This window comes from Elgaria multicarinata, chromosome 14 (genome assembly GCF_023053635.1).
Source record: "Elgaria multicarinata webbii isolate HBS135686 ecotype San Diego chromosome 14, rElgMul1.1.pri, whole genome shotgun sequence".
Taxonomy (NCBI): domain Eukaryota; kingdom Metazoa; phylum Chordata; class Lepidosauria; order Squamata; family Anguidae; genus Elgaria; species Elgaria multicarinata.
In genome coordinates, this window is record NC_086184.1 from 30,476,882 (window position 1) to 30,490,613 (window position 13,732).

General features: G+C 47.9%; 1 protein-coding gene across 1 annotated transcript in view; it reads left to right on the plus strand.

Moving 5' to 3' along the window:
- The window catches only part of MLKL (mixed lineage kinase domain like pseudokinase), a 28,504-nt gene extending 15,492 nt beyond the window's left edge, over window positions 1–13,012 (plus strand). Inside the window, exons 5-10 of the mRNA XM_063141475.1 lie at window positions 2,331–2,466; window positions 5,281–5,365; window positions 6,626–6,777; window positions 8,361–8,410; window positions 11,748–11,888; window positions 12,954–13,012. Coding sequence (XP_062997545.1) covers window positions 2,331–2,466; window positions 5,281–5,365; window positions 6,626–6,777; window positions 8,361–8,410; window positions 11,748–11,888; window positions 12,954–13,012 — 623 coding nt within the window. The remainder of the gene's footprint in view (window positions 1–2,330; window positions 2,467–5,280; window positions 5,366–6,625; window positions 6,778–8,360; window positions 8,411–11,747; window positions 11,889–12,953) is intronic.
- Window positions 13,013–13,732: the final 720 nt, after the last annotated feature.

Genomic DNA, 13,732 nt, shown 5'->3' on the forward strand with positions numbered 1-13,732 from the left:
CAAAGCAACTTTCCCCAACCTGGTATCCTCCAGATGTGTTGGACTGCACCTCCAATAGTCAAACACATCTGGAGGGCACCAGGTTGGGGAAGGTTGCTATTGAAACTTCCTGATCAGAGTTGTCCACTGATCTGAGCAACATATTCAAGGACGTCTTTGGCATTGACGTGGCTGTGTTGGGGTGGGGACTGTATCTGTTGTGTTATTGTTGTGTTTTTAATTGTGCTTCTGATGTGTTTGTTTTATTGCCACTCTAAGCAAGTTTTTTCTTTATCTACAATTGAAAGCTGCCTTGAGTGCCTTTTTCTCGATAGAAAAGCAGGGTACAAATAAAATAAACAATTTTGGAGACTTTGTTCTTGCAGTGGGCTAAGGGCTTTTTGGGCAGCACTCTGCCTGTACCTTGGCTGATGGGGCCAGACCCTTTCCTTAGTAAAGCCCAGTTAGCCATGATGGGAAAACACACCCTTTTGCCAATCTCACAAGCATGGTAAGGGGCTGGGAACTGTCCACTTCTGGATTTAGCAGCACAGCACAAAGTCACAGACATAGGTTCTCCTCTCCCCTTTGTCTATTTTGGGGGGCTTTGGGGGCTGTGCCTCACCCCCAACTTGACCGAAGCAGAAGCTGACAACTGATGCATCCAAATCTGTGTCTTAGGCTTGCAGGTTTGTTTATTTATTTTATATTGGAATGCCATGATCCAAGACCCTGGCCTCTCATCCGAGGCTCCTGAGTTAATGGGTCTGGGGAGGGCATCATGAAGTTCCCACCCCCTTAGGAGCTAGTTCTCCAAGAAGGTCCCAGGGAACAGTACCCCTGTTTTCAGAGGAGGTTGCACGGCTCTCTCAGATTCTGAAGGAACCATCATGCTGCAGCCATGTCCGTGTTCTTGCAAACTGAGACTGCTGAAACAGAGTAGGCCTCTTTAATAAGAAGGCCTCAGTCAATAGGGAGGGAGTGCTAACCGGCCTAAAGGAAGCCAAACCCATACTTAAGGCTCAGTCACAACCTGCTGCTTGTCGGAACAATGTAACAGCAGGCTTATCTGGCTTCAAGCCCCAGCATCACTTGGTGTCTTGTTCTGTGTTTCTTGAGGCTTGCAGGGGAAGCTGAGGGCATATGATGACAGTTACATCAAGGAAAGAAGAAAATAGGATCTTGGATAGCTCCAAGTGGGTCCTTCTAAGACAATAGGAGGATGTTGTCTCAGCAGGGAGCTACAGCCAAGTGAAGCCTTACCTAGGCTGACAAGACCTGTAGCATGGTCAGCTCTGCCCCTGTTGGAAGAACTGACTGGATGTTATTTTGCAGCCTAAATCTCCTGTGAGATTAGGGAGATGGATGCTCTGCCATAAACTCATCCTCTGAGCAAGAGGATGATGGCAGGTCTGTGTCCTCTGGTTGGCAGGGCGCTAAATAACACATTGACTGAACTATTCCAAGGATGCATCCTGTGCCTCATCCTTGTCTGAGTCCTCTGCTGCACACTGGGAGGTCTGAGGGCTGGGGGGTCATGATTACCAGAGCTCTCAGTGTTGTGGATCTATATCCCGTGACTCTAGGAAATCTAACTACTGCTTGTTCAGAATCCACTGAACTTGCCCCAAATTATCACTGTACCTCATAGTGCCCAACAATGTATAGTGCCCTCACTGTAACAACAGGGAACACTAGCTGAAACACAACATAGAAACCCAAGATCCACCAACAAGGGCCAGGTACCAAAGAAACAAAAACACTTAGAATTAAAGAACAGGGTGTCTCTGAGCTCATTCTGACCCTACGAATTTCTTTTCTGCACCAGAAAGTACCCAACTGAGCACATGGTCCTTTCACACACAAGTCCACTCCTGGTCACCCTAAATAGGAAGGAAAGGAAAGGAACCTCTCGTGCAAGCACTGAGTCATTACTGACTCTTGGAGAGACGCCAGCTTTCGCTGACGTTTTCTTGGCAGGCCTTATAGCGGGGTGGTTTGCCGTTGCCTTCCCTGGCCGTTACCCTAAATAGGAGTGGACCCTAAATAGGCTTTCTTCATTTCAGAAGCCTATGTAGTTGGGGGAAATCACACTGCTGTTCCTGTTGCCATTGTTAAACAAGTAGGAGTCACAGTAACCCTTGACAATCTACTGCAACTCACCCAGAGATCTCCCACCGGATCCTGAGCTGCCTTTTGCCCACCCCTGTCTTAACCTATCCCAGGCAGGAATGTGTCACGAAGCTGAAAACTGTCTGCTTCTAGATTTAGCACCGTTGCCCAAAGGCTCTATAATCGAGATGGAAACCCCAGAGGTTGCCTCAATTCACTGCATACCTTCGTTGCACTAGGGCCAACCCCGGAGTATTCCATTGTTGTGGAATACTGTGAAAAAGGCACCCTGAGGGAAGTGCTGAAGAAGGAACCAGACTTATCCTGGAAGATTCGCACAGAAATGGCGTCTGATGCTGCCGCTGGTCTGTACAGGTACAGTAGAGGGAATAGGGGAGTCCATGGATGCTCCCATGAACCAAACCAGACATCTCTTTTTGAGCAGAAGAGCAGCTGGAAGATAACTGTCCCCTTCCATAGTCATGTGGCACAATGGTCTTGGGAATGGGCTTCTATGTGGTAAGAACGCAAGTTGCCATTTCCAGAAAAAATGAAAATAAACATATAGTTTGGGCCAGACACAGACTCTCATCCCAACCTACCCCGCAGGGTTGTTGTTGTGAGGATAACATAGAGAGGAAGAAAATTATGTATGCTGCCTTGGGTTCCTTGGAGGAAAAAAGGCGGGATATAAATTCAATGAATGAATGAATGTTTGGATTTCTTATTCATTAAATCAAGCTTTCTACAAGTTTCAGGATGTGATCAAAGAATCATAGAATAAGAGTTGGAAGGGGCCTACAAGGCCATCGAGTCCAACTTGTAGTCTAATTGCATGGGAGCATTGCCATGACCATTCCCTCTATCAATATTCTCTCTTGTTCCCAAATCTTGAATAAACCTGCCCTGAATCATCCTCAGTAAGGCGACCAGTGCAGGGTTGCTTAGCAGAAACTCACTCCACAAAATTGGTATTGAAGGCTTCTTGGATTGATTGCCCTTGAATTGTTCAAAGTTCTTCCCCAAAGATCGAGAGTCATTACATAGGGGGTGAAGATCAATATCATGCTTTTGGCATAGCGGAGGTGTGTTCTCTGCTGTCTAAACAAATGTACATTTTCCTGCTGCTGTTTAGCAGCTCATGTGGGCTAATGGAGAAATCTTTGGATTTGGAGGGCTGTTGCTAGGCCCAGGGAAAGGAAAGGGAAGGAACCTTTTGTGCAAGCACTCGAGTCATCGCTGACTCCTAGAGGGACGCCTGCTTTTGCTGACGTTTTCTTGGCAGACTTTGTAGCGGGGTGGTTTGCCATTGCCTTCCCCAGTCACGGCTGCCTTTCCCCCAGCTAGCTGGGTATTCATTTTACCGACCTCGGAAGGATGGAAGGCTGAGTCGACCTGAGCTGGCTGCCTGAGAACCAGCTTCTGCTGGGATCAAACTCAGGCCGTGGGGAGAGTTTTGGCTGCAGTAACTGCTGCTTACCAGGAGTCCGAATGTCTGTTGCTGCCAATGGAAGGGGTTCCCCCTCCCTTAGCTTAATTGCCACGGAGGAGGCGGTTTTCAAGGTGGGATTGCAGCCGAGGAGGCTGCAACACCCCCCCATCCCTCCCCGCATGGCACTTAAGCTTAGAAAAGACTGTTTCCATTGGTTTGGGATGGTCTGGGGCAGGGTGCAAATTAATTGACTATTTTATTTGTGATCATCTGGATGAGAAATTAATTTGGCTGGCTTCACCTTCTGCTGAATTGAAATAAATACTGCTAATTATTTCTGCATTTGCATGAATAGATATTATTATTATTATTATTATTATTATTATTATTATTATTATTATTATTATTTTATTTATATCCCACCTTTTGCCCAATGCTGGGCCTCAAGGCAGCATTACTAAATTTAAAACATATACAGTTAAAACCTATAATAGAAATATACAAAAGTTAAAAATATATTAAATATGTTCCAATATTAAAACATTTAAAATGACAATTTTAAAAGTTCTTGGCACAGACGGAGGTCCAGATTATTCACCAAAAGCCTGCTGGAACAAAAAGGGGTTTAGCCTGCCTCCACAAGCCCATCAAGGAGGGAGCCAGCCTAGCTTCCCTGGGAAGGGAGTTCCAGAGCACGGGAGCAGCCACTGAGAAGGCCCTCTCCCGTGTTCCCACCAGGCGTGGCTGGGATGTTGGTGGGACAGAGAGAAAGGCTTCCCCAGAAGATCTTAAAGCACGGGCAGGTTTGTAAGGGATGTAAGATATAAATCAACATAATGCACATTTCATGCAGACCTGCGTCTTTTGAGCCTGGGGCCTGGATCTTTTGAGTGCCTAGCAACACCTATGCTGGAAGACGTGGGGTGAAGTCAGACATACCTGTGAGCAGAGGCAGGTGCAAGGCCTTTTTGGTTGTAGAATGGACTCTGCTCCTCCTCTCCATCTTTGCTCCTGCAAAGGAACAAATGCAGCCTGTGGATCAAGATCTGATTGCCTTTTCCTCTTGACTATTCCCCACATACTTCAGACAGCGGTCCATTTTATTCTCACCCCCCACAAGGGTTTGGCATGTTTATATGATCAGATGTTTGTTTGCAGTTTGTGTGTGTGTGTGTGTGTGGGGGGTGCTTTTTAATGCTGTTTTTAAATACTTTCAAAACTATTTGGAGAAGGTATCATAGCTTATAAATAAATAAATAAATAAATAGCTCAGTCTTGGAGCATCTGCTTTGCATCCAGAAGGCTCCAGGTTCGACCCCAGGCATCTCCAGGTAGGGCCAGGAAAGAATCCTGCCTGAAACTCTGGAGAGCTGCTGCTGCTGCCAGTCATGTTGACAATACTGGGCTAGATGGACCTGGGATCGGACTCAACATAAGGCAGCTGCCGATGTTGCTAAGGGAGGGAGTTGGCTTTGTGACTGACACAAAGACAAGCCAACCAGTGCTCCGCATAGCTCTGCCTTGAAAATTGGAAAGCTAACTCCATGATTGACAAAAGAACCAGCCAACCCACATTGAAGTATCTGGAATTGCACAAAAACCCAAAGGACGGCATGCAATTAGAATGAGAAGAGCTGACCAAGTGTCTAAAAAGCAGGTTTTGTGGGTCTATAGCAGGCTGGCCATTGAACAATGTGCCTTTGCACCCAGGCTGTACACAAGCCTACAGTGTTGCTCTTGGTTCTTGCTGGCTGCAGGCTGCACCAGACGCTGGACAAATGCCAAATGCACCGCTGCATCAACAGTACTACGTTCCTCATTGCCAAAGGCTACTGTGTCAAGGTGAGAACTCTCTTTTCCCCTCTCCCCACCCTCCAATCTCTCTCTGGACTGAATCACACAATCAAGCAGCCTGCCGTGACTTATTCAAGCCATGGTGGACTGCAGCGTGGATGGGAGGCAATTTTGAATATTCAAGATGCAACCATGGCTTGTTGTGCCATCGGAACCCTGTGAGGGTTGGTTGTTGTTACGGCCCACAAACCACCCAGAACCCATGGGCTGTTTTAGGGTTGTGGGGGTGGTTTGTTAATCACGCCAACAACCCACCCCATACAACAAGCCACAGTCGCAACTTCAATATTCAAAAGTCGCTGGGCACATGATGACATGCACCCCACCCCGGCTTAAATAAGCCACAGTGAGCTGCGGTGATCATGCAGACTTGGTTACTGCCTCCCTCGCTGACCTGGCTCACATGACATGGCAGCCCACCATGACTTAACGTACCCACAGGGCCTGCCATGTTGTGCTGGGCGCCTGGCTTGCCATGTCATTCAAACCCAGGCAACAGGAATTCTTTCAGGGTTAGACAATCCTCAAATGACTCATAGCTTGTTTTAGGATTATTTGAGGGTTGTCTGACCTTCACACTACCCCTGCCTCCTGGATTCCCACAACACACTAAGCTGGCTGCTTGGCAAAATGTGACAGCCCCTGTGGATAAATTAAGCCACGGTGGGCTGTCTTGTGAGCAAACCAGGTGTGTGTGTGCTTGCTGGCTCCAACATATACATTGTGGTTTAAAGGTCAATTCCAGTGGTGCAGTGGAGCCAGGGCTCACAGGTCGCAGCCCCTCCTTTTAATTAGCATTTAAACTGGTTTCGTCTGCTATCCCACACGCACACACTGTCCATGTTTCCACTGAGCTTAGTTCTCACAGCAGCTGTGGGAAAATGAATTTTCCCAGCAACACTATTCCCAGCAACGATACGCCAATTAAGACTCATTAGCTTTAAAAACACCAGGTCCTGGCATATTGATATGAACCAACACAGCTTCCTGTAGCCTGTCTTGACAAGGAGTTTGCCCTGGAGTGGATTCGGAGGGGTGGCAGGTCATCTATATGATGCAGCCACCGTCCTGAAGCCATCCAGGGGCAACCCTCCTAAACTTTGCTTTAAAAAAGTCGGGCACTTACTCCGACTATTTTAAAGCACTTCAAAACTGCCTTCTCCTCCCACTGGGTTTCAACAGCATTGCATTCCAGATATTTGGCTCTTGAGTGACTTGGCCGTGTGGCCTTCCCTCTGCTCCTCTCAGTTGTCAGGATTCAAGCTGGATCAGACGGAGTCTTCCATCAGTCGGAAAGGCAGGGAGAAAGCCCATAAAGAGGTCTCTTCTTCAGCCTACATCTGCCCTGAGGGTCTGGCGTCAGTAAACCACCAATACAACTTGGCTAGCGAAATATACAGGTACCCATCCCACTGGGCCACCACAGTTGTGCCACTTCACAGCTGTGGCTCACCCCATCTCTTAGCCAAGGCTCTAGTCCTTGAGGACCTAACCACACTTACAGGGAGACACATGCAGAGCTGGTGTCAATCCTCGTCCTCTCCTGTGTCAGTTAAGCAAACAAGGTTGGGCATCATTTATGTCCTTTGCTCCTGCTCAGGGCTCCGGGGACATTGTCAGGCCTGGGCCCATGGGACTCAGCCCTAAATCTATTCCCCCCAGAACCTCAGGTCTATTCCTCAGAGACCTGAGTGTCTTTTCATGCCAACAAACTTTTTTTCTCAGCTTAATTGCCACACAGGGGGGCAATTTTTCAGAGGGATTGCAGCTGGGGAGGGAAGAGTTCCCCTCCACACGCTGCAACATTCCCTGCATAGTCTTTGTGTAACTAAAGCTTAGGGGGAAAGGGCATTTCCCATTGGCTTGAGATGATCTGGAGCAGGGTGCGAATTCATGGAAGAAATTGTTTTCTTTGAGATGATTTGCATCGGAAATTATTTGTAAATACTTCTGTATTTGCATGTTCAGATATATATATTAGCATAGGCAGATTTTTTGCAGAATTGTGTCCTCCAGGCTTGGACCTTGGATCTTTTAAACGCCCAGCAGCACACCCGGGTCAGCATCACTGGGCACCTGTCAAGGTCCCTCCTCCTCTGGAGCTGCCTGTCTGCTTGGCTCATGCAAGCTTTGGCAAGTGAGGAGATGGTGCAACACTGTCTACTTGCATCGCGCTCTCCCTGCGAGTGGGTCTTGAGGGAAAGGGCACATAAACCATCAGCCGTGATCATGGTGGTGAGGAGGCAGTAAAGGCACCTTGCTCAAGCCCACCTCCTCAATTGCCCCCCAACCGCTGCATCGCTGGCTTTCAGTTGCAGGGGAAGGGGATGTGCTTTGTCCCAAGGCGTAATGCCACGCATATTGTTTAACTAATCCAGTGGTGCAAAGTGGGGTCCCAATCCGGCCCTTTATGGTTCCTCAGAGAGCCACGCCCTCAACTTCCCCCAGCTACTAATTGGAGTTGGAGGTGAACGTGCAAAAAAGGCCAGGGGCTGCCCAGTCCTGCACAACGCTATGGGGCAGAGGAAGGGAAGCCCTGTGAGGAGTGCAAGCAGTGGAGGCTGGTGGCTTTGAAGTCAGTTGGGCAGTAAAACTGCTCCAGGTTTCAGTACTGGGTTTCTGAACCTTGGAGAGCTCCTTTAGAGTTCTGACTGAAACCTGGAGCGGATTCATTGTCCCCACTGACATCGGAGCCACCAGCCTCCACTGGAAATAATTGCTACCATTTAAACAGAAATATAGAACACATCTCCCCATAGTGGGGAAGACTAACCAGGTGAGCAGCACCTGCTCACTCTGCTGACCAGGTGCTAATTGTGGATGAGCAACTTCGAAGTCCGAGCCTGCTTTCTCTCTTTATGGTTCTTTGACTTTGGATTGGACACCTTCAAATAGAGGACTGTTGTCAGCCAGTTCTCCGAAATAGAGGACTGTAAAGTAGGCCACCTGGCCACACTAACCTGGCCTCCCTGCTTCTTTTCAGCTTTGGGATTGTGCTGTGGGAGATTGTGACTGGCAAGATCCCGTTTGCAGGTGAGGCCTATGTGCGACAGCACATCATCCAGGTCGAGGAGAGTGACTGGGACTAAACTCCTCTTCTGCTTTCAGAGGGTGAAGAAAGCCCTGAAGCTACTGCGAGGGGGGCTGAATTGTCAGGTCCTATCACACAATCAGTAGGGGAGTAATCAACTTGGCAGTGCAGGCGGTCATCATGACAGTCCCTGTAGCCACGGCCCCGAGGAGAGGCCAAAGTTGCAGGCAACTGTGTTGAGCCATATCAGGAAACCAGTTCTAACAGGTTTCATCTCCACCAGGAACAGGTCTTTTATCAAACTTAGGGTGACCATATTTTGGAAACCAAAAAGGAGGACAATATGGCCACTCTCAGGAGGCGTGGCCACCCCAACATGCCCACCCCCAAGGTGGGGCCAACTCAACATGTCCAGGCCCCAAGGGGGCATGGCCTCGGTCACATTTATTTATTTATTATTGCATTCATATCCCGGCTTTTTTTTCCTGCAAGGAACCCAAGGCAGAGTACATAATCCTCCTCCTCTCCACTTTATCCTCACAACAACCACCCTGTGAGGTAGGTTGGGCTGAGAGTCTGTGACTGGCCCTAAGTCACCCAGTGGGTGTCCATGGCTGAGTGGGAACTAGAACCCGGATGTCCCAACTTCCAGTCTGATACTCTAGCCACTACACCACGCTGGCTCTCACACATATCTAATTCTACACCTTACAATTCAGACAAAAATGTAAATATTCCCCACCCCAATATAATTCCTTGTGCCATGGAGATAATAGGTTACTTATAGGGTGACCATATGGAAAGGAGGACAGGGCTCGTGCATCTTTAGCAGTTGTGTAGAAAAGGGAATTTCAGCAGGTGTTGTTTTGTATACATGCAGCACCTGGTGATAGTCCCTGTTCATCACAACAGTTCAAGCTGCAGGAACTGTGACCAGATTCAGAAGAGGGCAGGACTCCTGTCCTGCAGCTTTAACTGCTGAAATCCCTTTTTAATACCGTATTTCTTCAATTGTAAGACACCATCGATTGTAAGACACACACTAATTTCAGTACCACCAACAGAAAAAAAACACCTAAGACACACCCATGATTCTAAGGCGCACCCCATTTTTAGAGATGTTTATATGGGAAAAAAAGTGTGTCTTAAAATCGAAGAAATAGGGTACTACTGTTAATGATACAGGAGCCCTGTCCTCCTTTTCATATGCTGATCCTATCAACAACAGCTATCCCCAACCTGGTGCTCCCCAGATGTTTCAGACTTCAACTCCTATCAAATCTATAAAACAAGGCCATTATTACCACCATTAGCAATATCACCATCATTAGCAATATCATCATTATCATCACCACCATTATCATCAACCATTATCATTATCATCATTCATTATCAATCATCATCATCCAATATCTATTACCATTATCACCACCATTAGCAATATCACCACCATTAGCAATATCACCATTATCATCATCACCATTATCATCATCATCATCTATTATCATTATCACTGTTATCATCTATTATCAAATATCATCATCTGCTAGGGGGGCTGGGCTGCAGGGAAGGGGGGTTGCTGGATGGTTGCCAACCACGTACCTTCTCATTGGGTGGTGCTGCTGGCCTAGTCCTCCGCTGCTGCCTGTTACATCTACAGATTAAAAAAAACAGTGGGGGAAGGAACGGGGCAGCTGGAGGGGGAGGAAGACAGTGACGCGCGGCACCCAAACTGACTCTCCTCCCTCTGACTGCCCCGTTCCTCTCCCTCCCCCATTTTTTAAAATCTGTATATGCAAAGGTTCACATCTACAGATTAATTTTAAAAAAATGGTGAGGAAGAGGAATAGGGCAGCCAGAGGGAGGTGAGCCATCTGCCCCATTCCCTGGTGCTCAGCCTGGTGCTGGCGACAACTCTGCATTAGTGCTCTCGCGGCTCTGGCACTGCGCCATCAAGACAGGTCCTGGGTTGCTTTACTGCTTCCCCACCCATTGCCTTTTGCGACGGCACCGACCTCACCCAGAAGACCTTGCCTAGCCCACCCTTCTCAAGCCAAGCACCACCTCTTGAAAAGCCTGAGGAAAGGGTAAAAACAACACAACCTCTCCCTTATATGTGAGGGAACGAGGTAAAGGGTTTTGATAAACAGGTTCTATTGCTGAGGTACTGAACTGCAGGTGAATTGTTAAATGCTTTTACACTGTGTAATATAGCAGGTAATAAATCCGAGCTGACGCGTGGTTTGCAGTAACAGAACACAAAGTAAAGTTTATTGAAATTGAACAGATCTTTGGTATTTCAATTTAGGTCAAACCTGCTTATTTTTATATTTCAAACAACTATCCCAAGTCCCTTAAAATTCTGTCTCTTCTCACTCCTCCCACACCAAACACTCTCACGAAGCACAAGCCAGACTAAAACTCCCAGACTAAGACCAAAACGAAACTAACCACACTAAACTCCTCAGCCAACCTATTCATACTCCTCCCTCCCCCTCTCTCACCGCATCACCTGCCACACCCACTCAGTCAAACATTCTGCACTCGCTAGACATACAAACTCAGACATACCTAAGGGACAGAAAGGTGGGAATCGCCACACTTTCCCACTGCAACGCCATCCTATAGCTGCTGTTGTTGCTACTACGGAGTTCAAGGCATGTTTGTAAGAGGTGGAGAACTCTTCCCCTGTTTGTGCAGAAAGTTGCATCACAGATGTGGCTGGCAGGGAATGGCTTACGCCAGCCAGTCTTCCCCAACTTGGTTTCTTCCAAATGTGTTAGACTATAACTCCCATAAGCCCTAAGCCAGCAGGCCAAGAACTTAAGGGAGCTGTAGTTCAACACATGTGGAGGGCAGTAGGTTGGAGAAGTCTGGCTTAAGCATAGACTCCATTATTTCTCATCTGAAAACTGCCCCCTCCTGAAGAGTTTTGTCGGCATTTGCATTTAATGTCTCATTAGGGATGTGATTTAGCAGGCTGCAGCAGAGCAGGGCCATTTAGTGGCTCTGCTGAGACACCAGCTCCTTTTGCCTCCTCCTCTCCCTGAACTGTTTCCATTTCAGTTGATCTCTATTAGAACTTTGTTATAGTGCCTCTGTTTTCTTCTTCCCTCCCCATTCTCTTTTCCTTTCATGTCATGTCATTTAGATTGTATCCCTGTCCTGTCCTGCCCTGTCCTGTTTTTTTACTGATCTGTAAACCATTTGGCTGAAAAGCAGGGCAAAAACGATTTCAATTAATTAATTAGGCTGTAAGAGTTGGGAATGAGACTCATCATCTCGCTGAGTATGGTAAATAACCAGGGCATCTCCCTGTCCTTGTGATTATTACCACAGGCTGTGCTTCAGAGGAGATCTATGAGAAGGTTTTCAAGCAAAGATACCGGGAACCGCTGAGAGAAGACTGCCCCCACTACCTGCAGGACATCATCAACCAGTGTCGGGACTTTGACCCTTCTAAGCGCCCATCTGCTGAAGGTACTGGAGGCCCAGCCTGCAGTAGGGGAGATCATTGGCGAGATTAAAGCAAGGGTGCAGAAGCTAAGGCTCAGGGTCCACACCTGGCCCACCTGAGGTCCCAGCCTGGCCACGCCCCTTCTCCTGGCTCCTCCCCTTTCCCCCTAACCACCAATAATTGGGTGGTTTCCTGGCTTTTGTGCACTTTCTTCCTCCTTCTGAAATATTGAAATGCCTCTCCTAAGGCTTAGAGCTCCATCAGACAAGCATTTTATTGCACACTCCTTACCGGGCACTCACAGATTTTCGTGGGTCCCTCTCATCATGTCGTCTGCCTCCCGCCCCTTCTAGCCACAAAAAAACACCCCAGTAAGTCCGACTTATTTTTAAAGATGGAAGTTGCCGCTCTCTGCTGCTATGTGCAGGAGAAGCAGCGGGATCAAACCAGCCCACTGAACGGGCCACGTGCACCTTGTTTACTTCCTCTTTTGAACAAACACGGGGGCGGAGAAGTGATGGTAAGCAAACACGATTTCCCCCTGTGTGATGACGCTTTTAGTTGTTGACAATTAAAGCTTGAAGCAAAAATAGACTGGTGTTATTTGCATTTTTGGCCTCATCCTTTCTGCTTTTGGCTCTGACTTCATGCCAGCGCACCACTGGAACCCTGCCCCCAAGAGCTTCCCTGAAATGGAATTGGTGCTCAGTCTGAAAGAGGGTCTGTAAATCCTCATGCCGGGTTGCTTACAGCTGTTCTGCATAGACGCTGAACTTATATTGTAATGTGGTTGGTTTTTGGCCTCAGACTTTTTGTCTTCAGCCTGTCTACCACTGGAATGTGCACACACACACTGAACTTCTCTGAAATGGAATTTGGCCGTTGGGCTAAAAGACATTCTGCACCCCTGGGCTAAAGGGATGCAAGGCATTGTGCCCCCTCCTTGCCCCCACATTGGCAAAGGTAGCCCCCCACCCCCATGCCTGCTGTCTCAGAAGGCCTAACGGCCAAACAAAGATTCAACACAACCTCAGCCTCACTTTGGGGAATGTCCTGTGCTGAAAGACAACTTACCTTTTGTTTTGCAGGGATTGTGAACCAACTCCTCGTTGACCAAGATGGCAGCAGGGACAGCTTGACCACCTGAGAGGGAATTTCAGATGTGCATAAAATACTGTCCATAAAAAAATAAAAAAAATTAAAAAATTAAATATGGTGTTTTATTTTTTTATCCTATCTGTTGTTCACCGCTCTGAAATCTTTGGATGTGGAGTGGTATATATGGTAAATAAATAAAATTTGCAGACAGGTCATGTCTTAGAAACAAGCAAACACATTTTTCACATGTAATAAGATTTGAGTTGGAAGAAGTATTTTCCTATTATGAATTGTGTGCAATGGGGAGAGGGGAGGAGAGACATGCCGCTGCCCAGTCGGAGCTAAGAGAAAACCTTGGAATTTCTCATTTCCCCCCATGAGCAGCTCCCATTTTTGACCTTTGGGAAAGAGGAGCGGGGTCGGTGGGCGGGTGTGAAACCATTGCCATAAGCAAACAGGGAGACCCGTGTTCAGCCGCTGCAGTTGTCAGTCTACAGAATGTTTAAATCTACGTTCTCAGGCCAGCTCTTGCCGCGCATGCGCTACAGCTAAGACCGTCCCCTCCCCCATCTCATCCCCCAACCGGGAACTGAGAAGGCGTGATGGGCACATCACCGCCCAATAGGAGGCGAGGCTCGCTTTCGCGCGCGCCGTTCGCGACTGAACGAGCGTCCAATGGGGGCGGGAGGCGGAGCGACGGCGGCGGCGGGGAGATTCAGAGGCTGTTGTGGTGGCGGTGGCCTGAGGCCCGGACGCCTGGGTCCCTCAC